Source organism: Schistocerca gregaria, chromosome 4 (assembly GCF_023897955.1).
Source record: "Schistocerca gregaria isolate iqSchGreg1 chromosome 4, iqSchGreg1.2, whole genome shotgun sequence".
Classification (NCBI taxonomy): Eukaryota; Metazoa; Arthropoda; class Insecta; order Orthoptera; family Acrididae; genus Schistocerca; species Schistocerca gregaria.
The window spans coordinates 770,667,327-770,691,677 of NC_064923.1; the positions used below are offsets into that span (position 1 = coordinate 770,667,327).

The following is a 24,351-nucleotide window of genomic DNA, read 5'->3' on the forward strand; positions in this document are numbered from 1 at the left end:
CCGCATGTTGCAGGTCCTGTACGGGCCTTTCTGGATACAGAAAATGTTCGACTGCTGCCCTGGCTGATTCATTTTCCAGATCTCTCACCAACTGAAAACGTCTGGTCAATGGTGGCCGAGCAACTGGCTCGTCACGATTCGCCACTCACTACTCTTGATGAACTGTGGTATCATGTTGAAGCTGCAGGGGCAGCTGTACCTGTACACGCCATCCACGCTCTGTTTGACTCAATGCCAAGGCGTACCAAGGCCGTTATTACGGCCAGAGGTGGTTGTTCTGGGTACCGATTTCTCAGGATCTATGCACCCAAATTGCGTGAAAATGTAATCACATGTCAGTTCTAGTATAATATATCTGTCCAATGAATATCCGTTTATCATCTGCATTTCTTCTTGGTGTAGCAATTTTCATGGCCAGTAGTGTATATGAAGACTTCACATGCGAAGTATTAAACCAAATGATATGATGGAATTTGTGCCCATGGATTTCTACTCCCTTTGCCAAAGGCAAAAGGAGGTTTTGTCTGTGTTTTATTAGTGTTGGGGGTATTTTCTAAATTTATAAACTCTATCCGATGTGATAGTGAAGTGGAAACGAACAGCTCAAAAGCTTACAGGCCGATTTGGTCTGTTGACTGACAGAGATCGCCGACAGTTGAAGAGGGTCTTAACGCGTAATAGGTAGACATCTATCCAGCCCATCACTCAGGAATTCCGAACTGCGTAAGAATCCACTGCAAGTACTATGACAGTTAGGCGAGAGATTAGAAAACTTGGATTTCTTGGTCGGCCGGCTGCTCATAAGCCACACATTATGCTGGTAAATGCCAAACGACGCCTCGCTTGGTGTAAGGAGCGTAAATACTGGACGATCGAACAGTGGAAAAACGTTTGTGGAATGGCGAATCACGGAGAACAATAAGGCGATCCGATGGCAGGATGTGGGTATGGCGAATGCCCGGTGAACGTCATCTGCGTGTATAGTGCCAACAGTAAAATTTGGAGGCGGTAGTGTTACGGTGTGGTTGTTTTACATCGAGGGGGCTTGCACACCTTGTTGTTTTGCGTGGCACTATCACAGCACAGGCGTACATTCGTGTTTTAAGCATCGTTTTGCTTCCCACTGTTGAAGACTAATTCGGGGATGGCTATTGCATCTTTCATTACGATCGAGCACCTGTTCATAATGCACGGCCTGTGGCGGTTTGGTTACACGACAGTAACATCCCTGTAATGGACTGGCCTGCACAGACAGAGTCGTGACCCGAACCCTACAGAACACCTTTGGAATGTTTTGGAACGCCGACTTCGTGCCAGGCCTCACAAACCGACATCGATAACTCTCCTCAGTGCAGCATTCCGTGAAGAATGGGTTTTCATTCCCCAAGAAACCTTCCAGCACCTAATTGAATGTATGCCTGGAAAGTGTCATCAAGGCTAAGCGTTGGCCAACACAATGCTGAATTCCAACATTACCGATGGAGGGCGCCACGAACTTGTAAGTTATTTCCAGCCACGTGTCCGGATACTTTTGATTAAATAGTGTAGATCTTCAGTGTTGTGATATAAAATTATTGTAATCATTTGCTTTGTTTGCCTTTATAGTGTTACATTTCATAGAATTCTTACTGCTAATTTTGAGAACACGAAGTTATTATTTGTTTATTAGTTGAATTCTCGAACATCAAGACTCTGTAAAATACTGTTTTCATGAAACTTCCTGGCAGATTAATACCACCACCGAGCCCGTGGAACACATGGAAATGGCAGACACAGGAATCAACCGAAGTGGAAAGCCTTGTTGTTGTTTATTTATTTGCATAAATCAGCGACAGAGGAAAATATATAAATGCTTGGCAAAGTAAAAATGCAGAAAAGAAATGAATAAAGTCCGCGCAATCTACGACGCGCTCTTCGATCCGCAGAGGTCAGAGGTGGGATCGATCAAAGGCGGCACCGCCTTGGGGGGAGGGAGGGGGGGGGAGGGTAGGTGGGTAGGTGTCCTCAGCTCCAGGCACCCCACAACTGCCCACACTTTGACCCACGTAATTGCATGACATTTGGCTTCAGGAAATGTTTGTCCTCTGGGTACAGAAACATTCGAGGTTCGATTGTGTCTAGTGGCACTCGGAGATAGCAGGCAATGATTTGCTCCGTGAAGCGCCAGACATATTGCGAAGAGGCGCATGTCCGACGGTGGTCATCAGTGTCCAGTTGCTGGCAAAGGGGAGAAAGAGGGGAATCTCACAAGCCAATGGTGTGCAGCTGCTATTTCGTGGCAGGTTTCCTGTTGACTATGTGATACCACTCGATGGAGGGATGTTTGGTCTCCATCACATTCTGGGGAACATTGTGCAATAAGTAGGCTGTAAAAATCCTTTGTCCTGGGTGGACACGTATCTGGGAGATTGGTATGTGTGTAACTGTAGTCGACGTAAAAGGTCGAAATGTGAGACAAATGAGGCACAATGTGGCCAACAGACCCTGGTGGTGAGATGGAAGCAGGCAGGAGGACCTCAAGCAACCTGCGTGTTAGAGATGTGCCCCAGATGGTCCACTATTTTCTCATGGTACTCATATGTAAGGCCGCATTTCGCATACGGACATTGATGAGCCCGAGGCCACCATCCAGTCGGGGCAGGGTAAGTGTCTCATAACGGACTTTAACATGGAACCAGCCATGAGCTAATAACCAAATGCCGCCCGAAGGGTGCGCCCAGTCGCCGTCGCCAGAGGGAGAACTTGCGCGATGTGGACCAATTTTGAGGCCGCATAACGATTAAGAAACTCAACACGTTGAAGTGTGTCCTGGAGGCGCAGTAGATTCTGGCGGACGTCATTGCGGATGATGTGTAACAGGCGACGGAAATTCGTTGCTGCTGTGCGTGAGACCGTGGGGGTAAAAGCAATCCCGAGGTGCTGTAAAGTGTGCACAAGTGGCGGCGTTGCCATTTCACCTTCCTGGAGGCCTCGACCAATGTGCATTGCAGGAGATTTGGCGGCATTCGTGGCACTGCCAACGGCAGCCCCGTAAGGTGTCATCAGTACGAGGACTGCTCGAACCTCAGAGCGATAGTGAATGAGGAGGGGCGGTTCATCAGCATATGCCCGACAGCAAAAAGTGTTTTGGCGCAGGGCGAGGCCAGAGAGCTCGGTTGTCAAGCACCCGATGAGCGGCTCAAGGGCAATGGGGTATAGGAGGGTGGAGAGGGGGCACCCTTGCTGTATGGAACAGCAGATGTGTACCGGCCCTGCTAAAAGTCCATTGATTTGGACGTCGAGGAACGGAGCAGGAATGCCCATTCGGGCCACCACTGAAAACAGGAAATGGTGGCGCACTCTATCGAAGGCGCTATCGAAGTCTATAGTGACGACTGCTGCACGGAGCCTGCTGGCCGCCACCATCACAATTAAGTTGGAGCATTCTCCTGTGGCAGTCTGTATGCTAACCTGTTCCCCAGGCGTCGTTAGTTCTCAGGAGAGGATATGAGGGAATATTGTTTGGAGACGCATTGCCAGTAAGCGAGCGAAAATTTTGTAATCAGTATTGAGTAGGGTGAGCGGTCTGTAACTCGTGACCATCGAACCACGGGCTGGTTTGTGGACTGGAGTGATGATGCCCTCAACAAAGGTGGATGGGATTGCTTGGTCAAATGTCATCAATTCTTGATACATAGTCGTCCACCGCGGTGCCATGAGGCCCCGGAAGGCACGGTAAAACCCAACTGGTAAGCCATCAATGCCGGGCAACCTGTTCACTGCACCCTTGTCGATTGAGCTGTCGACTTCGTCTCGCGTGACCGCCACTGTCAAAGGATCCACCTCTGTGTGGAGGAGGCTGCACGTGACATAATGCATAATGGAGTCGTCTGATTCAGTATCAGCATCTTCTTCACTACAAGTAAGACGGTATTGTTCGACCAACACGTAGATGATGCCCTTCTGATTGGTCACCTGCGCGCCATGACCATGAGGAGTGGTGAGAGTGCTGATGATCTGCCGATGACGTTGTCGCTCGTCGGACACTATATGATGCATGGATGAAGTTTCCAAACTCATCAGTCTACACTCAGTATGTGTGAAAAAGGAGAATAAAATTTATTACTGAATCTTCCTGGAAAATTAAAGCTATGTGCCACACCAGCACTCGAAGCTGGCACCTTTGCTTTTCGCTGGTAAGTGCTCTAGCGATTTTTTAAAGAAGGGAAGGAAGGTAAGAGGAGAAAGATCAGGGCTATGGAGCTCGGGTACAGGGGGGGGGGGGGGGGGGTCGTAACTGAGTCATGGCCACAGTGCCGCCAATAGTTAGGATGTGGTTCCTTTTATTTAGTTAATCCCAATTTATGTGATGTGGGGGAGGAGGGTAAAGTGAGATGGTGCTGCCTTATGCGGGCTGCCTTGTTTTGTGAGAAATATGCGCTTGCCTATGTGATGTCTTCAGAAGGCGATGATGAAATATGGAGATGCGAGAAGACATTGGGAGGGGGGGGGGGGGTAGTGGGGATAAGAACCATTACACACCAACTGGACATGAACACTTTATGCAAGTTGTATGGATAAAGTGTTCAGTAATTGGGTCAGCTCTCCGAGTCAGCATGGGCATTCTGTAACCTGCACCAAAAGATGTATGTTCCAGGTGGAACCGTGAGTGGAAGAGTGCAGAGAAAGCAGGCGACAGTCATGCTGCTGAGATCCTAGACATCGAGGGTTGAGGAGCGCGTGAAGCAGTGGATGTTCTCATCGAGGCATGCAGCGGTGTGTCAGCTAATCCACCTGCATGTGACTTCTGTCGTTTCGGAATTCTCCCGTTGGTAACCAAGTACCATATTGCTCAAACATATGTGGGCAGGTAAACTTGGTGGATATGGTGCCATACATTTGACCAATAGATTGCAGGGTACTTCTGTTTGACGAGCTTGTGTGGCATTCAACGTAGCAGGATCTTTGGCCGTAGGAGTGCGGGACAGACATAACAATAGGTAAGAATAAAAGTAGCTACGCAGAACAAGGAGATACGAATGTGATCAACTGGCACTGGCGGAAGAAGGGACTCTGGAATGAGGACGTCCTCCAGACTGTGTGTGATGGATGCACCCGGTATAGTCCTTTGTTTCCACATCATTCGAAATACAGAACATCAGCCCTGTGCTGTACACTGAATAGACCAAGTCCTCCCACATGTGGGTAAAGGGTAAGCATTTCATACCGGGCCTTAAAGACTGTTTGCACCATCAGCTAGTAGCTGGAGGCCACTTGTAAACTTATTCCAGTTGTGTGCGGTAAGGGCAGGACTTGTGTAACATGCATCGGTTTCCAAGCAACGTGGCGACTGAGATAGACCACTCGTTGAAAAGTGTTGAGATGGTGGAGTAGCTTGTAGATCTCAGTGCGAACATGCTGCAACATGCGCCCAAAATTAATGGCCATTGTACAGGATGTACTGAGGGTGATGAGTATGCCTAGATATTTGCTGGTCTCTATGCATTGGAAGGTGTGCTGTCGTAGTGTAACTCCAATGAGCATAGTTTCAAGGTTCTCTATGAGGGGCTCCAGTGTAAAGATGTAAAGGAGGGTCGAAAGCGGACAACCATGTCAGATAGATCATAGTATCGGAACTGGACTCGTAAAACGATCGTTGACTTGTAAGTGAGAGCTAGTACTATCATAAATGCCATGTATGACATTGAGGAAGGGGGGGGGGGGAGGGTGGTAGCCCATCTGAGCAATCACAGAGAATAGAAAAGCGTGATGTACTTTGCCATACGTCCTATTGAAGTCGATTGCGACCATAGCTGCCTGTAGCCAGCACATCGTGGCCAGTGCTATTGTATTTCGGCATTCGCCAATAGCTGTCTTTATAGTCACCTGACCACTTGTGGTCGTCTGTTACAATGAGAGGCGTGCCACTAAAAATTGAACGAATATTTTGTAGAGCGCATTAAGAAGGGTAAGCAGGTGGTAGTCGGTGATCACTCCACCAAGATAGGGCTTATGTATAGGAATGACGATGCCTTGACAAAGCTGGGAGGGTTAACATGGCGTGGCATGAAAAGTTCTTGAAACGTGATAGTCCATGTCGGGGCCACTGCTTTCTGGAAGACATGATAGTACTCTACAGTCGACCATTCATACTGGGAGATTTGTTAATAGCACCTTTGCTGTCGATGGCAGCCTTCATTTCATCACTGGTGATCAGTTCCTTCCATTGGGTATTCTCTCCATAGGGAATGGTGTGGATGATATGAGACAAGGAATGATCAGTTTTCGTTGCATCAGCAATCCCGGGAATGTAGATGTTCTGGTAGTGATTTGAGAAAGCAGTGACTATTGCAGATTGTTGGGTGAGGCTCTGTGCCTGTGCCATGATGATGGTTCAAATGGCTCTGAGCGCTATGGGACTTAACTTCTGAGGTCATCAGTCCCATAGACTTAGAGCTACTTAAACCTAACTAACCTAAGGAATCACACATATATCCATGCCCGAGGCAGGATTCGAACCTGTGTCTGTAGCGGTAGCGCGGTTCCAGACTATAGTGCCTAGAAGCGCTCGGCCATCCCGACCGGCTGTGCCATGATGAGATTGGTTTTGAGCTGCCATCGTTGTCGACGGTTGCGATAGGCACGGTCAATTTCGATGTCATCACTCAAAGTGGAAGTGTGGAGTCCTGGCAAATCATTCACTCACTTCGGCAGTAAAAGGCGCCTGACTGATGGAGAAGCATCCAAAGGGAGGACACGTCCTCTGGTTCAACACCCACTTGAATGAGATTTTCACTCTGCAGCAGAGTGTGCACTGATATGAAACTTCCTGGCAGATTAAAACTGTGTGCCGGACCGAAACTCGAACTCGGGACCTTTGTCTTTCGCGGGCAAGTTCTCTACCATCTGAGCCACCCAAGCACGACTCACGCCCCGTCATCACAGAGTGAAAATCTCTTTCTGGAAACATCCCCCAGGCTGTGGCTAAGCCAAGTCTCCGCAATGTCCTTTCTTCCAGGAGTGCTAGTTCTGCAAGTTTCGCAGGAGAGCTTCTGTAAAGTTTGGAAGGTAGGAGACGAGGTACTGGCAGAAGCTAAAATGTGAGGAGGGGTCGTGAGTCGTGCTTGGGTAGTTCAGATGGCAGAGCACTTGCCCACAAAAGGCAAAGGTCCCGAGTTAGAGTCTCGGTCCGGCACACAGTTTTAATCTGCCAGGAAGTTTCACCCTTTGACTTGTTGTCAGGGCTGGTGGCTGTTGGTTCGTGGCAGTCAGGGTTATGTTGGTCCCCTCGACTTCGAACTGTTGTCATCGTCCATGGGAACTGCCATGAGGCATCATCGGGTGGCGAGATAACCCGATCTGAGATTGTGTGACATCTGCGTTTATGACGCTTCGGTGTCTGCCGATTGCCTCAAGGGCCTTCCATGTCAGAAGACGGAAGTGAATGATTTCATTCCGGCACAAAGGCTGTCACTGGTACTATCTTTGATACAAACTCCACTGGGTCATCCCCGCACTGCTCGGCTGCATAAGCCAGAGTGACCGGGTGAGCTACCCAGTCACGACTCATGACCAATCCTCACAGGGGGAGTTCACTTATGCTATTCCTCATCATTAGTAATTGGTATCACATAAATGTTTGAATAATGTTAGTGTTCTGCCTTTGCATACCTGTATCCTCAAATCGCTTAACACTAAATGGCATATGGTACTATTTACCATCCTTGACCTATCTTCCATCACATATTTATTTTATTTCGATATGCCTCGTGAACATCTTTTCTAGATGCATTACATCTAAGCCTGTACAGAATTCCTACTCCTCCGTACACACCCCACATGGAACCGTGGACTTCGTGAAGAAGCAGCGACTCACTAATTGTGTCTATAAATAGTATTTGAGATGTCTCAAGGAGTTCTCCGCTCTCTGTGTCTTGCTGTTTATGTTTTGTCACAGTTTCGTCCTAGACAGGATACGGAGGACAGAGGAGGGTTACAGGGGACCAACCAGAAGCAAGTAGAAGGGCTGGCGTAAAACAGTTGTCATTTTGCTTTTGGGAAAAGACTGCGTGTCACCTTACACCGAGTGACTAGAGAACGATGTCGTCGTAGTGAAGTCAACACTTTCATCACCACAGAGTAAACTATTTTTTTTTTTCAGTTCACTGCGCGATCGTTTCAGCAATCTAAATAAATGAAGCTTACTTATGTGGCACGTCGAGGAACAAATTCATCGCCGATTACCCCTTCATGTTGAAAAAAAAAACCACATTGCTTTTACATATTTTACTTACTTCTCTCGTAGTGATGTTGCAGTTTTCCACTGGATCGAATACAACTCGATATCTGACTCGTACCCCTGTGTTTCCGGTTCTAATTTTCGTAACAGGAAACAGAACATGATGTTGGCATTTCGCTTTTTCTGCCTGCAGCTGTACGATCACAAAGCGAAAGAACATTTAAGAAGACACGCACTTCGACCTGACTGATGACGGTTTGTCAACTGCTATAGAACAATGTGTTGTAATGGAGGCGGTCCAACACGTCACTGCTACCACTCTGCCCTCAAAGAAAGGAACTGCCGTTACATTTGTTTCCTTTACTGAATGCTTGCTGGCTATGTCGTCAATGTTTTAAATTCATGTTGCATGATGACTAATCGGAAAATAACACACTAGAGAACTGAAAAGCGACTTACTTTAACTGTCAGATAAGGGTCACTGTTGCTCTTGAGCACGTCCCAAACGTCCAGTGTCCCATCACCTTTGGTAGTAAAAAAGACCGAAAATCTTGTGGGACTCCAGTAACCGCCTGTTAGTCTTACATGATGGTACCTGTGTTAGAAGAGATTTCTCTTTAAAGTATGAACAATTAAAGAAGTGTCTAACAATATCATCTTAGTTTAAAAATAATATTAACGTACTGTATAAAGTAGTGCCACGACAACAGCACTTCCACACCCTAGTTTTATTGGTATCTGCAAATTACGTAATTGTTCTCCACAACAAAATAATAGAATATGCCAAAGTTCTGAGTCAATGTAAAAACAAGAAACGGATAGAATATGCCAGAGTTCTGAGTCAATGTAAAAACAAGAAACGGTTAACAATCTCAGCATGTATAGCGCAATTTCCAAAGGTTCATAGTTCATAGTTCATATGCCACTCAGTAGGCAGCTATATGTAGGAAACTAGATAAGAAAGAGCAGCTTTTCAGACTCCTGTGGACAGCAACGTCATCACTAACGAGAAACTAACTCACTTTAATACTGAACAAAGATGAGTAAAAAATCAGTTGTGAACCTGTTCGCTGTAGGAACCATTCCGGAATCGACTCTGGTTGAAAAGTTAAATCAGGATGCCCGGATAAGAATTCAGATCCCGCTTCTTCCAAACATGCTTAAAACTGGAGCATAAAAGCAAAATTCTCCGTGTTATACAGGGTGAGCCACCTATCACCTCCTAAACCACAGCAAACACTGAATAACCAGTTCCGCAGACCCAAAGACTTTTAACACATACTTATGTTTTTTTTATGGAAACCTGTTATTATTTTTAGCACAACTGAAAATAGAAAAAATACTTAATCAATGCCGTTTCTTACATTGTAAAATATTAATTACATCCAAAGTCATTTGTAGCCTAAGATCGACGCTTGAGTAGCTCCTCAGCAGTTCAGTCGTGTGTATCGGAGAGAACCGAATGAATTAGGGTACAAAAAGAATAGTGATGTGACGTAGGGACAGAAGAGACATGAACAGGACGTTACTTCCACATGCTAACATTTTTATTAGTCTTTTTCTCTGAATAATACTGTACGGCACTGATTTGTTAGAAGAAAATGTAGATTAACATGACAATGTAGTTAAACTTACAAATTTGTTTTTTGTTTTCAATTAAAGGTTGTAAAAAAGTCTGTCCTGACATTTCAGGCCAATAAATGTTCAAAGTGGTGCCCATCATTTGCTGCACACATTTGCAATCTAGCGCGTAGTGAATGTCTTACACGGCGCAGTACATCTGGTGTAATGATGCTACAGGCTGCCTCGATACGATGTTTCATATCCTGTGGGGTTGTAGGCACGTCACAGTACACGTTCTCCTTTAACGTACGCCACAGAAAGAAGTCTAAAGCTGTAAGATCAGGAGAACAGGCTGTCCAATTAATGCGTCCGCCACGTGCTATGAAACGCCTGTCGAACATTCTGTCAAGGGTCAACCTAGTGTTCATTGCAGAATGTGCAGGAGCGCCATCATGTTGATACCACATACGTCAACGTGTTTCCAGCGGGACGTTTTCTAGCAATGTTGGCAGATCATTGTGTAGAAACTCGATGCATTTCTCAACTGTTTGGGTGTCTTCAATGACATGAGGACCAGTGAGGTGGTCGCCAGTTACTCCGCGCCACACACTCACACTCCACGGCCGCTGTCGTTCTACCTGTCTGAGCCAGCGAGGATTGTCCACGGACCACTAATGCGTGTTTCGTAGATTCACTGCACCGTGGTTTGTGAAACCTGCTTCATTGGTCAACAGGTAGACCTGCAACGCATTCTCTGTTAATGCACATTGACAGAAATTCACTCCATAGTTAACGTAATTTCCATGTAATTGCTGTTGCAGCGACACATGATACGGGTGAAATTTGTGACGATGAAGTATGCGCATTACACTACTTTGACTCACTGCACTGCCTCTAGCGATGTCACGTGAACTCATGTGTGGGTTCACGGCAACAGCAGATAACACACCAACTGCACCCGCTTCTTCTGTGATGGGTTTGTTACGGACCGGATTGTGTGTTACGACCATACTTCCTTTGTGTTACGACCATACCGTTGCATACAATTAATTGTTTGTAGATGTTTTCAACTGCGCGATGCAGTGGATGACCTCTGAACAGCTTGTTTTCTTTAAAGCATGCTGGGATTAGTTAGTAGTGAGGCAAAGGGGGTACAGCGCCACATTTGATATCAAATTGATATGCTAATTAATTACATTTCTGCGTCAATCTCTTCACCTGTTGTTACAATAATTGGTTTATGACTCCCTGGCTGTTGATTTATGATCTCCAGGGGACAATCTGTCTGTCCTGAGAAGCCCTCCCAACACTACTCATCTCCCACCTACTCCCCCTCCACTCTGGGAAAAGTATTGTCATCCCCTCCCCTCCTCATTTCAGTTCTGAGCCACTTTTGCCCTCTCTTCCTCCCTCCCCTCCCATCCCCCTCCCCTCCTAAAAATCTTGTGCCACTTTTGATGTAAAAATGGTGTGAAATAGCTCAATTGTGGTACCTCCATTCATATGACTTTACCTGACATCCTATTGGTGGATGCTGGTGCCAACACATCAAAATCCCTACTGCATCCATCACACAACCTAACGGTTCCCTGGAAATATTGAGGCACTTTTTTTTATCACTACAGCTCATTTGCATATTTAAGGAAATATCTCATCAAATTGACTGACTGTGGGGAATATTGCAATTTTCAGGTAAAAAGCTCACTTAAAACACTCACTGAACTAATATCTGGCGAAAAAAAAAAACTTACGATCGCGTCTTCTGCCGATGGCAGGCATGCTGGGAAACGTCAGATGCGACATCGCACCCCCTCCGCCCACCAATCGATTTCTTTCACTTTGATGGACAAAATGATATAGTTTGAGAGCGTTCCTCATGTTCAAAATTAGTGTATGTGAAAGTCTTTTCGGTGAATTGTTACATGCATTTGGGAGTTACATGCATTTCAGATGCATGAAATATCAGTACAGAACAGTGTTTTTCACTCACGTAAGAAAAATATCACGGTCGTTTTTTACGTTCAACAGTAAAGGCCGGTTCCCACTAGAGTGCGGCAGCGCGGCGTGCGGCAGACGCTAGCGGTAGCCAATGATGGACAGCCTCTGACGTACGTGGGGGGGGGGGGGGGGGGGGGGGGCGACCCACTGAAACGCCTGGTGCTTTTGGTTAACTATATCTTACACCTACATGAAGGAAAGACAAAGTTGGGTGAAGACATACCAATTTTTCATTTTCCGTACAATGTACTCTTTCACATATTTCATTATTCATGTTTTCTCATTTCACCACAAACAGATTTCATGACTACCGTTCATGATTGTTCAATATCTCCTAAAAACATTGAAAGAATGTACGATAAGAGAGATTATTCAGATAGTTACGCGAGACAAAAATTTTAAATGTGATACGGTAGCAGGTACAGGAAAACAGTAAGAACACAAAGGCTTGGAGGAAGGGATGAAAGTGGAAGCCATCTGATAGAATTTCGCACAGACCGCAATGTACTCATCGCCAACACCTTATAATCATGAAAGAATATTACGTATTTGGAACAGAGTTTTCGAAACCAGATTTTAAATTGTAAGACATTTCCCGGTGCAGACGCAAACCGACAATAATTTATTGGTTACGAGCTGCAGTTTGCAACTAAAGAGACAGTAAACGGTGGCAAATTAAGGAGATTGAACTTGAATAAGTCAAGACCCACAGTTTTTCGATAATCTTAAACTTACTGTAATGCAACGACTGACTGAAAAAAAGAAAGGAATCCGCTAGAATACTAATGGATATCATTCAGAGTAGAAGTCGTGAATGGAGCAGAGTGTGTGAACGGGAAAAATGTACAGTAGAAATCGTTGGATAAAACGTGATATATTAAATTTAATTGACAAGAGGGAAAAATATAAAAATGCAGCAAATAAAGTAGGCCATGGGAAATGTCTAAACATTACGTTGATAGAGAGTGGAAAATCTTGCACTCGGAAAACATAGGAGAATGAAAATGAGAAAGAAGAAAGAAAACTTTGCTCTAAGGAAAAGCAACTGTCAAGAACTCATTTGGCAAGCCAGAGGTAAGCAAATAAGAGAAGGCTATAAAGTGGAAGGAATATGTAGAGAGAAGAGGAGGGGAGGGGGGGGGGGGGGGTTATACAAACTGACATAAGCACAATGTTAGATTCCTGTAACACTTAGCTAAGTAGACAGACTGAAGAACTGCAAAACTGTGTTTATAGCATTTAATTGTTTAGAGAAAGGTTTTGACGATCTTAATTGAAAAACATTCTTTGAAGCTCTGGAGACGTCATCGATAAAACACAGGGACATAAGATTATCTACAACTTGTACAGAAACCAAACTGCATTTCTAAGACTTCAATGACTTGAAAGGGAAGCAGTAATTGAGAAGACAGAAGTAGAGAGGATATAAAATCAAGACTGTCAATAGCAAGAAATGCGTTCTGAAAAAGAAAATTTGTTCACATCGAATATAAATTCTAATTGTTGGGTACTATTTTACTAAGGCATTTGCGTGGAGTGTAGCCTTGTATGTAAGTGAAACGTGGTCGATCAACAGTTCTGTCAAGAAGCCAATGGACGCTTTCAAAACGTGGTGATAAATAAGAATGCTTAAGATTAGATACGAGGGTTGTGTAACTAAAGAAGAGGTACGCAATTAAATAGAGAAGGAAGAGGAAATTATGGTTCAAATGGCTCTGAGCACTATGGGACTTAACAGCTGAGGTCATCAGTCCCCTAGAACTTAGAACTACTTAAACCTAACTAACCTAAGAACATCACACACATCCATGCCCGAGGCAGGATTCGAACTTGGTACCGTAGCAGTCGCGCGGTTCCGGACTGAAGCGCCTAGAACCGCTCGGCCACCGCGGCCGGCAGCAGCCACAGTGGTGGAGTCGGAGTTGCAGAGTTCATCAACGGCCTCCGTGACAGGTGACAACGACCATCGAAGTGTGCAGGCGACAACAACTGGCCGTCAGAAGGACCCCACGTGGCGTGTACTTGATGTGTTATGACGACTGGGGCTGCCTGCGGAGAACAATGGAAAGTGCCTGCAGTTGCTGGGAAGCAGACCGGAGCAGGTGGGATCGAACTAAGGTCTCTGGCACGGGTGATGACGATGGCGTGCTCACACTCCGGACGATGCACAGGAACCTGCAGCTGGAGGGACGAGACGCGAACGCACGGCCAGTAGGGAAGAAGGCCGCCATCCAGTGTCTGGCCCGCTGGTGAGAAGGCGCCAGGTCGGCACCGGCCCAGGCAGCGGCCTGCTGCTGCTAGGGGCAGCAGACTCTGGCAGCGGCAGCTTCCTGGTTCATGGACCTCTTCTCGTGACACGGGCCTGGCGCCGACTGCTTGGTTGACCGTACTGAGGACAACTGAGACTGACAGTCTTCTATAAGAGCCGGGGTGGCTACGGTTTCTCAAATGGCGGCACTCGCGTCCCCTCACTCATAACAGTCCGAAACTGCCAGGCACAGTCTTCGGGAAACCTTGGGACCATTTCCCGTGGCTTTCCTGTCTCGTCACCTCCTGTACAAGCCCTGTCGGCACTGGGCAGCTTCCGCAGTGTCAGCGTTCTGAATACATCTCGTCGCTTACTGGGTACAGGTTCTCGTGCAATGGCACCTATCTACCAAGTTCACTTGCGACACGCCTACGTGTGCATCTGTATGACAACTGTACAATGCACAGCTCAGTGGTGGTAGAGGATTCATCAAAACCCTTTGAGAATCTTACGCTACAATTCCACTCACGAACAGCGCACAGAGTATAGTTAAACCTTTCTGTGTGCTCTCTGATTTCTCTGATTTTGTTACGATGACAATATGTCCGTGTATAGGATGATCCTTTGTAACATTTAAAAACCTCGCAAGCGACCTAGATGACACAGAGACAAGTAATTTAATGTAAGACACATGGGATCGCAAGTGGCAGTAAATAACACGAAAGTCGATGACAAATGTCGAACATGCTACGTCACCAGTCCATGTATCATGTGCAGCGGTTGGACTTATCGATGCTACTTTCACTGGCAGTGCAACACAAAGCTGCTATAGACCACTCTGATTTCATAAATGTAAACCGATTCATCATAGCGATGTACTGCGAATACTATGGCACGACATCGGATAATGCAAGAACGAAAACAGAGCACCGTAGTGGAGCGATGTGTCACACTGCCTTACCAGCCAGGCTAGGGTCGAGAAGCCCAACCGCTGCACGAGGTACGTCATTGGTGACATCACAGTTCAACATTTGTCATCCACTTCTGGGGTACTTCCTGACGTTTGCGACACCATGTGTCTCATATTAAATTACTCGTCTCTATGTCATCTACGTCGCTTGCGAGGTTTTCAAACGTTACTAATAATCACCCTGTATAGATGGACAACAAAATCTCCTCCGCATTCGGAGGAGAAAGTTACTGATTGGAATTTCGTGGAAAGATATTGCTGCAATTTAAAAACGCCTTTCTTTTATTCATTGCCACTGTGATTCGCATATTACATCCGAGACATTCTCTCTAATACTTCCCTGTAATACTAAACGAACTGCCCTTATTTAAACCTTTTCGCTTTCTTCCATCAATATTATCTGGTAAATATCAAATACCGCGCCGGAGTACTCCAGAAGAGAACGGGCAAGCAAACTGTAGGCAGTCTCTTAATACATCTATTGCATCCATTCTCTCTGGTTCCGAGCGGCTAACACAAGTCTTGCTTGCGAGATAAAAACAGAAAAAATGGTTCAAATGGCTCTGAGCACTATGGGACTTAACATATATGATCATCAGTCCCCTAGAACATAGAACTACTTAAACTTAACTAACCTAAGGACATCACACAACACCCAGCCATCACGAGGCAGAGAAAATCCCTGACCCCGCCGGGAACCGAACCGGAGAACCCGGGCGTGGGAAGCGAGAACGCTACCGCACGACCACGAGATGCGGGCGATGAAAACAGAGCTGACCATATGCAGCATAGTGGACAGGTCCGATTGCGGACATCTGGTACACAGCCGAGTGGAGGGTCTCAATCAAAGGCTCAAGACGGCTCTTCCACTGAATAGGTCAGGAGCCCACTATACGCAGGAGGCGGCTATACGGGCAGCAGGGGCTGTGTAGCGTGGACTGGGTGGTTTTTTAGGTCAGAGGGTCTCGGGAAAACAGAAAAAGGGCTTCAGTCACAAAGGGTGCAGGCCGAACACAGGAAGACGGTAGATACAGGAACCATCGGTATAACGATTGTAAATTTCGATAGCTGTGTTGGGAAAGTACTGGAGCTCCACCGGCTAATAGAAAGCACTGATGCTCAAATAGTTATGGACACTGAAAGTTGGCTAAAGCCGGACATAACCACATCCGAAATTTTTGCGAAGAACCTAACGAAGTTCGGAAAGGATAGGCTAAACACAGCAAGGGGTGGCGTGTTTGTTGCTGTCAGAATTAATTTATCTTGTCGCGAAACTGAAGTAGATAGTTCGTGTGTGTTAGTATGGGCAGAGGTCATTGTTGGCAACCGGAATAAAATAATAATTGGACCCTTTTACCGATCACTGCCCACTTTCCACATCCGAAATACATGCACATAGATCGTTGTATATAGGAGATTTTTAAGACTTTTGGTAGGTTAGCGAATAAGACAGGTAAATATTCTCTTTAAAAATCTTTACTTACTTTCGCATATACATTTACTCACAGAAATTTGCAATGTGCTCCACTTTACTCTGTGTCACTTGCATCATGTGGCGTCAGTTACCGGATAACGTACAGAACAACTGTTGTGTTGTGTTTAATAACGTTCTGCAGTTTGTCTACTGAGGTAATAAGAACATCCGAAAATTGACTAGTGTGCAAGTAAATCTGCTGGACCCTCAAGACTGAGGAAAGCTTAAAAGTTATGTTCTGTCTGCATACCGTTTAATTATCTACCTGTAAACTGCATGGAGATTCTTAACTCTGACTCTAACAAAGACAATAGAAATGTTATATTAAAGCAGGAGAAACTTATTTTTCTCAGTCTAGAACACTGTTCTCCACAATACCGTCCGATATACAAATCGCCGGTTTGGGACTGGTTCCTACAGATAATGTTGTACAATAAGTGTAAGAAAAAGAACCAATCTATCAGACTTAAACCATTCCCCATTAAAGTTAATGTGTTAAGTGTATGGAAAAGAAAACTGTAAATGGAGGACTTCGAAGTAAATAAAAGAAAACTGGAGTATGTGGAGAAGACAACTGGCCGTAAAGGAAGAATATGTGCGGCAATCGGAAAGAAGAAAACTATCGTGGATGTGCAGATCAGTTTTACATATGGATTTAAACACACTGTATGGAGAAATCTGGCTACGAAGATAGAATACAAAATATTGTCATTTACAGCAAACAGCAGTGGGAACTGGTCACATGTTGGATTACTGTCCGAAATCCCATTTGGACCCTTTTAAAAAGGATGGTTATGTTTTACCTAATTGTGGCCAGCTGGATGTCGTCCACCTAATACAGAAGAGCCGTTTGCCGAATTTAAAACTGATGGAATAACTACATTTGAGGGACACTCGTTCGAAAAAGTTGTAAAATCAAAGTTCTATACAGAAATCACGCAAGAATGTGGAGCTGAAGATTTGCCGACATAGACACAGAAAGATGGGGAACGCTTCAACACTAGCGTCATGAAGGAGATAAGAGGAAAAATTAAAATCCTCGAATGCTCTCACATAGACGAACTGCAGGAAGGAACTGAGCTAATAGTTGAAATCATAGAACAAGTGTTTTACAGGAATAAAACTAAATGCGTATTACAATTCGAGAATATACTGTAAGTAGGCTGTTTAGGTTTTCTTATTGGTAACACCACGTAGCGCTCTGTATGAAAAATCACTCGCTGTGCTTTGTGCAGTCTGTGGCTAGTTTGCATTGTCGTCTGCCATTGTAGTGTTGGGCAGCTGGATGTTAGCGGCGCGTAGCGTTGCGCAGTTGGAGGTGAGCCGCCAGCAGTGGTGGATGTGGGGAGAGAGATGGCGGAGTTTTGAAATTTGTAAGACTGTATGTCATGAACTGCTATATACATTATGACTTTTGAACACTATTGAGGTAAATACATTGTTTGTTCTCTATCAAACTCTTTCATTTGCTAACTATGCCTATCAGTAGTTAGTGCCTTCCGTAGTTTGAATCTTTTAGTTAGCTGGCAGTAGTGGCGCTCGCTGTATTGCAGTAGTTCGAGTAACGAAGATTTTTGTGAGGTAAGTGATATGTGAAACGTATAGGTTAATGTTAGTCAGGGCCATTCTTTTGAAGGGATTTTTGAAAGTCAGATTGCGTTGCGCTAAAATTATTGTGTGTCAGTTTAAGCATTCTGGAGTGTAATTAGCAGTCTTCGAAAGCTAGGTAAGACGGAAATGACAAATATTTTGGACAGGTCAGGAAAACTGCTGGTGAATCTTGTGGATACCTTGGGCAGATGGAGCGAATATTTTGAAGAGTTGCTCAATGTAGGTGAAAATACGATCAGTAATGTTTCAGATTTCGAGGTAGAATGGGATAGGAATGATGATGGAAATAGGATCACATTTGAGGAAGTGGAGAAAAGGGTCAATAGATTGCAGTGCAATAAAGCAGCTGGGGTGGATGAAATTAAGTCGGAACTCATCAAATACAGTGGAATGTCAGGTCTTAAATGGCTACACAGGATAATTGAAATGGCCTGGGAGTCGGGACAGGTTCCATCAGACTGGACAAAAGCAGTAATCACACCAATCTTTAAACATGGAAACAGAAAAGATTGTAACAACTACAGAGGTATCTCTTTAATCACCGTTGTGGGTAAAATCTTCTCAGGTACTGTTGAAAGGAAAGTGCGAGTATTAGTTGCGGACCAATTGGATGAAAATCAGTGTGGGTTTAGGCCTCTTAGAGGTTGTCAGGACCAGATCTTTAGCTTACGGTAAATAATGGAGAAGTGCTATCAGTGGAACAGGGAATTGTATCTATGCTTTATAGATCTAGAAAAGGCGTATGACCGGGTTCCTAGGAGGAAGTTATTCTCTGTTCTACGAGATTATGGAATACGAGGCAAACTTTTGCAAGCAATTAAAGGTCTTACATGGGTAGTCAGGCAGCAGTTAGAGCTGACGGTAAATTGAGTTCATGGTTCAGAGTAGTTTCAGGGGTAAGACAAGGTTGCAACCTGTCGCCACTGTTTTTCATATTATTTATGGATCATATGTTGAAAACAATAGACTGGTTGGGTGAGATAAAGATATGTGAACACAAAATAAGCAGTCTTGCATATGCGGATGACTTAGTTGTGGTGGCAGATTCGATTGAAAGTTTGCAAAGTAATATTTCAGAGCTAGATCAGAAATGTAAGGACTATGGTATGAAAATTAGCATCTCCAAAACGAAAGTAATGCCAGTGGGAAAGAAATATAAACGGATTGAGTGCCAAATAAAAGGAACAAAGTTAGAACAGGTGGACGGTTTCAAGTACTTAGGATGCACATTCTCACAGGATGGCAACATAGTGAAAGAACTAGAAGCGAGGTGTAGCAAAGCTAATGCAGGGAGCGCTCATCTACGATCTACTCTCTTCTGCAAGAAGGAAGTCAGTACCAAGACTAAGTTATCTGTGCACCGTTCAATCTTTCGACCAACTTTGTTGTATGGGAGTGAAAGCTGGGTAGATTCAGGTTACCTTATCAACAAGGTTGAGGTTACAGATATGAAAGTAGCTAGGATGATTGCAGGTACTAGTAGATGGGAACAATGGCAGGAGGGTGTCCACAATGAGGAAATCAAAGAAAAACTGGGAATGAACTCTGTAGATGTAGCAGTCAGGACGAACAGGCTTAGATGGTGGGGTCATGTTACACGCATGGGAGAAACAAGGTTACCCAAGAGACTCATGGGTTCAGCAGTAGAGGGTAGGAGGAGTCGGGGCAGACCAAGGAGAAGGTACCTGGATTCGGTTAAGAATGATTTTGAAGTAATAGGTTTAACATCACAAGAGGCACCAATGTTAGCACTGAATAGGGGATCATGGAGGAATTTTATAAGGGGGCTATGCTCCAGACTGAACGCTGAAAGCCATAATCAGTCTTAAATGATGATGATGATGAGTTTAAGCACAATCTTGTATAATTGTTCAAAGGGGACGTTTCATATGTTGACCCTTAGCCGAGGATACCTCACTGGAATCTTCTGATTTTTTCTTGTAGCTTGTGTAATTAGTGTAGATTTTGTTTATTGCTGGCGCGTAATTATAGAGAGAATTTCCTTTGGAGTTGTAGTTTTTCATTGTTGTATAGTAAAACAGATGTGGCATGCATGTAGATTTGCACCAAGTATTTCGCAGCTGCGCTTGCAATTAACTAGATATTATTTTCAATGCTATATTAATGTGTTTTGTTGTTTTGCTCTTCAAATTGTGCTTTTCTGTGTTGTCGTGTGAAATATTGTGATAATAATGGCGTGTGAAAAACGTAATACTAGGCTTCAAAGTAAACTGAGAAATGACAGTGAAGACGATTGCAGTGTGTTAGCGCCACCGAGTAATGAATTAACTAATGTTCAAAGAAGTAATTTGGTAATTGTACATAGGGAAATGGAGCGGGCTGCAAATAATGGTGTAGGCAGTGAAACAGTTAGTGAACAGGGAAGCATTATCGATCGATCGGTCGGCAACAGCTCGCCTCAGGAATCCGAAATGACAGAACACAATATTGTAAATACTGTAGATTCAGGTTTTGGGTCCTCACCGTTTTCTGAAATGAGTCAAGACACATTTTCTGCTTGTCAAAATGTGAATGTTGCCGGTAAAAATGCACTGCCGAAAAGCATAGAGAAACAGATTCCAGACACTAAAACATTATTATTGCAATTACTGCAACAAATGGAACAAAATCAGAGACAAACACAGCATAAGCTTCAAAAGTTAGACACAGTGGAACAACACCAGAGACAAACACAGCAAAAGCTTCAAAAGTTAGACACAATGGAACAAAAGCTTCGAAAGTTAGACTCAGTGGAACATACGCTTCAAGAAACACGTGAAGCTTTAACTACTGAGTTACATAAAATCGAATCGAAATGTCAAAAAGTCTGTAACGAGGTAAAAACACAAATTTGTGAGCATTTCGAAACTATTTTTTCGCGGCATGAAAATGCATTACAGAATCACGAAACAGCCATAAAAGAACTGCAAACTATTGTTCATGAAAATCATGAGCCCTTGCAAGCTAAAATTGACTCACTTGCATCTACTGATTCGGTTACGCAACTTGCAAAAACTTAGGAAAACTTAAAGGACACAGTAGATACTCTGAAAATTGGTTCAGAAAGACACATGGAGGAAATCAGTTCATTATCAGAGAAAGTAGTTGAACTTTCGGATCAGCTAAATAATTTATCTACGAAGGTAGATGATAATATGAATGACACTAAACCGGTAGTCTTTAATGACACAGAAGAGTTCGAACAAATTAGGAAATTCAAACAAAATCAGAATCAAATTAATACGCAACACAAAAGAGAAATCCGGGAAGTACAAGATCTGCTGACACAGGTAATACAAGAATTACGTATTTCAGAGGACACTCGCGCTCCAATACGGGAAGAGGGACATAGAAATACGGAACAGCCACAAAATAATAACACAGGGCACTTCGAAAATTATGAAAGAAATTGGCAACGTACACCGAATTTTGAGATGGAACCGCAGAAACGACGTAACAATGACCGACATGCGACTCACCGACATGATGATTTTGACTATAAGCTGTTCATTACTACACGTAAATTCAAAGCATTTAAGAATTCTGGCAACGACATTCATCCACAAGCATGGCTCCATCAATTCTCTCATTTATTTCCTCCCAACTGGTCATCAGAGCACAGATTAGAATTTATGTCTGGCTACTTAGAGAATGAACCAGCTGTAAGAATGCGATCGGTCATTCACGATTGTCACAGTGAAGGAGAATTTAATATGCCTTCCTCTCAGCGTATTGGTCTCAAGCTACACAAGACCGAGTAAAACATAGCATCATAATGATGAAATATTTCGAACAATCTGAATTTTCCAGTCTCATGAAATATTTTGAGGACATGTTGCATACGAATCAGTACCTGTCGAACCCATACAGACCCTCAGAACTCATCCGCATTTTTGCTTAGTCAAATTACCTGAACATTTACGACATATTATTTTGGCAGGACGTTGCAAAGACGACATTGAAGCTTTTCAGGGACTAGTACAAGAATTGGAAATTGACACTGACAATCGCGGAACGCGAAAACAGGAACACAACAATTACAGGTCACATCCGTCACAATATCCGGAATGAAAGAAATAATAACTGGACACGACAAGGCTATTCTCACAACACAAATCGTGACCAAAACAGACACCACCCTTATGACAACCGTTGGCAGAGTAATAATTACAGAGGAAGATCGCATTTCCATCGTAATGAATGTGACAGAGACAACCATAGAAACAGACAACGTGGGAACCAAAACAATTATTATCAGGGGAGACAGAATAACTTTAAACTCAACGGTCCAGCGCGCAGTTACGATTCAGGGAGAAATTCTCCACAAAGTGACCGACAAGAAAGTAACTATGGAATCTACCGACATGACGACAGACGACATGATCGTAACGACAGACCTGAATTGCATCAGAACTGGCGGGATTCAAAAAGAGCAGGGCCATTCTCTTGTAGGGATTACTGAAAGTCAGATTGCGTTGCACTAAAAAAAAAAAACTGTGTGTCAGTTTAAGCACAGTCTTGAATAATTGTTCTAAGGGGACGTTTCATGGGACAGATATTTACACTTATTTCAAAACGTGCTGAATGAAATGCCTCATGACTCCACTGCTTTACCACCTATTCTTGTACTGAAGAATGAAGAACCATCGAACAGAATCAGAGAGCTTGTACCTTTTCCAAATACACGTAAACTTCGACACAAAGACATAATTGATTTGGTTATTAAAAATATAAATTATGCAGCAGACAAAAGGAGAAGACTACACGGTAAAGCAAATACAAAGAAATTATATATTGGTCAGAAAGTTCTCATTAAAGCTCATTATTGTCACATAAGAAGAAACACTTGAGTCACAAATTCTTTCTGATTTACAATGGACCTTACAGAATCCAACGTATACCACATGATAATTGGGTTGAAGTTGAAACTCTGCGTACTAGGAAGAATAAAGGTTTACACCACATTTCACATGTAAAACCGGTTATTATAATATAATCTGCTTTTTAACTTAGTCTTTGCCATAAAACTTTTCACTTCACGCTACTAGTACAATTTGTCACACTGAGAGACTGTTATCATGAAACAATGTTTTGAAGTTAACTATCCAGTCTAGAACCTACGGAACATACACTCCTGGAAATTGAAATAAGAACACCGTGAATTCATTGTCCCAGGAAGGGGACACTTTATTGACACATTCCTGGGGTCAGACACATCACATGATCACACTGACAGAACCACAGGCACATAGACACAGGCAACAGAGCATGCACAATGTCGGCACTAGTACAGTGTATATCCACCTTTCGCAGCAATCCAGGCTGCTATTCTCCCATGGAGACGATTGTAGAGATGCTGGATGTAGTCCTATGGAACGGCTTACCATGCCATTTCCACCTGGCGCCTCAGTTGGACCAGCGTTCGTGCTGGACGTGCAGACCGCGTGAGACGACGCTTCATCCAGTCCCAAACATGCTCAATGGGGGACAGATCCGGAGATCTTGCTGGTCAGGATAGTTGACTTACACCTTCTAGAGCACGTTGGGTGACACGGGATACATGCGGACGTGCATTGTCCTGTTGGAACAGCAAGTTCTCTTGCCGGTCTAGGAATGGTAGAACGATGGGTTCGATGACGGTTTGAATGTACCGTGCACCATTCAGTGTCCCCTCGACGATCACCAGAGGTGTACGGCCAGTGTAGGAGATCGCTCCCCACACCATGATGCCGGGTGTTGGCCCTGTGTGCCTCGGTCGTATACAGTCCTGATTGTGGCGCTCACCTGCACGGCACCAAACACGCATACGACCATCATTGGCACCAAGGCAGAAGCGACTCTCATCGCTGAAGACGACACGTCTCCATTCGTCCCTCCATCCACGCCTGTCTCGACACCACTGGAGGCAGGCTGCACGATGTTGGGGCGTGAGCGGAAGACGGCCTAACGGTGTGCGGGACCGTAGCCCAACTTCATGAAGACGGTTGCGAATGGTCCTCGCCGATACCCCAGGAGCAACAGTGTCCCTAATTTGCTGGGAAGTGGCGGTGCGGTCCCATACGGCACTGCGTAGGATCCTACGGTCCTGGCGTGCATCCGTGCGTCGCTGCGGTCCGGTCCCAGGTCGACGGGCACGTGCACCTTCCGCCGACCACTGGCGACAACATCGATGTACTGAGGAGACCTCACGCCCCACGTGTTGAGCAATTCGGCGATACGTACACCCGGCCTCCCGCATGCCCACTATACGCCCTCGCTCAAAGTCCGTC

General features: G+C 44.6%; 1 protein-coding gene across 1 annotated transcript in view; it reads right to left on the reverse strand.

Moving 5' to 3' along the window:
- Positions 1–24,351, reverse strand: part of LOC126267918 (dynein intermediate chain 3, ciliary-like) — a 217,311-nt gene that overhangs the window by 15,619 nt on the left and 177,341 nt on the right. Inside the window, exon 5 of the mRNA XM_049973228.1 lies at positions 8,678–8,813. Within this exon, the coding sequence (XP_049829185.1) occupies positions 8,678–8,813 (136 nt within the window). The remainder of the gene's footprint in view (positions 1–8,677; positions 8,814–24,351) is intronic.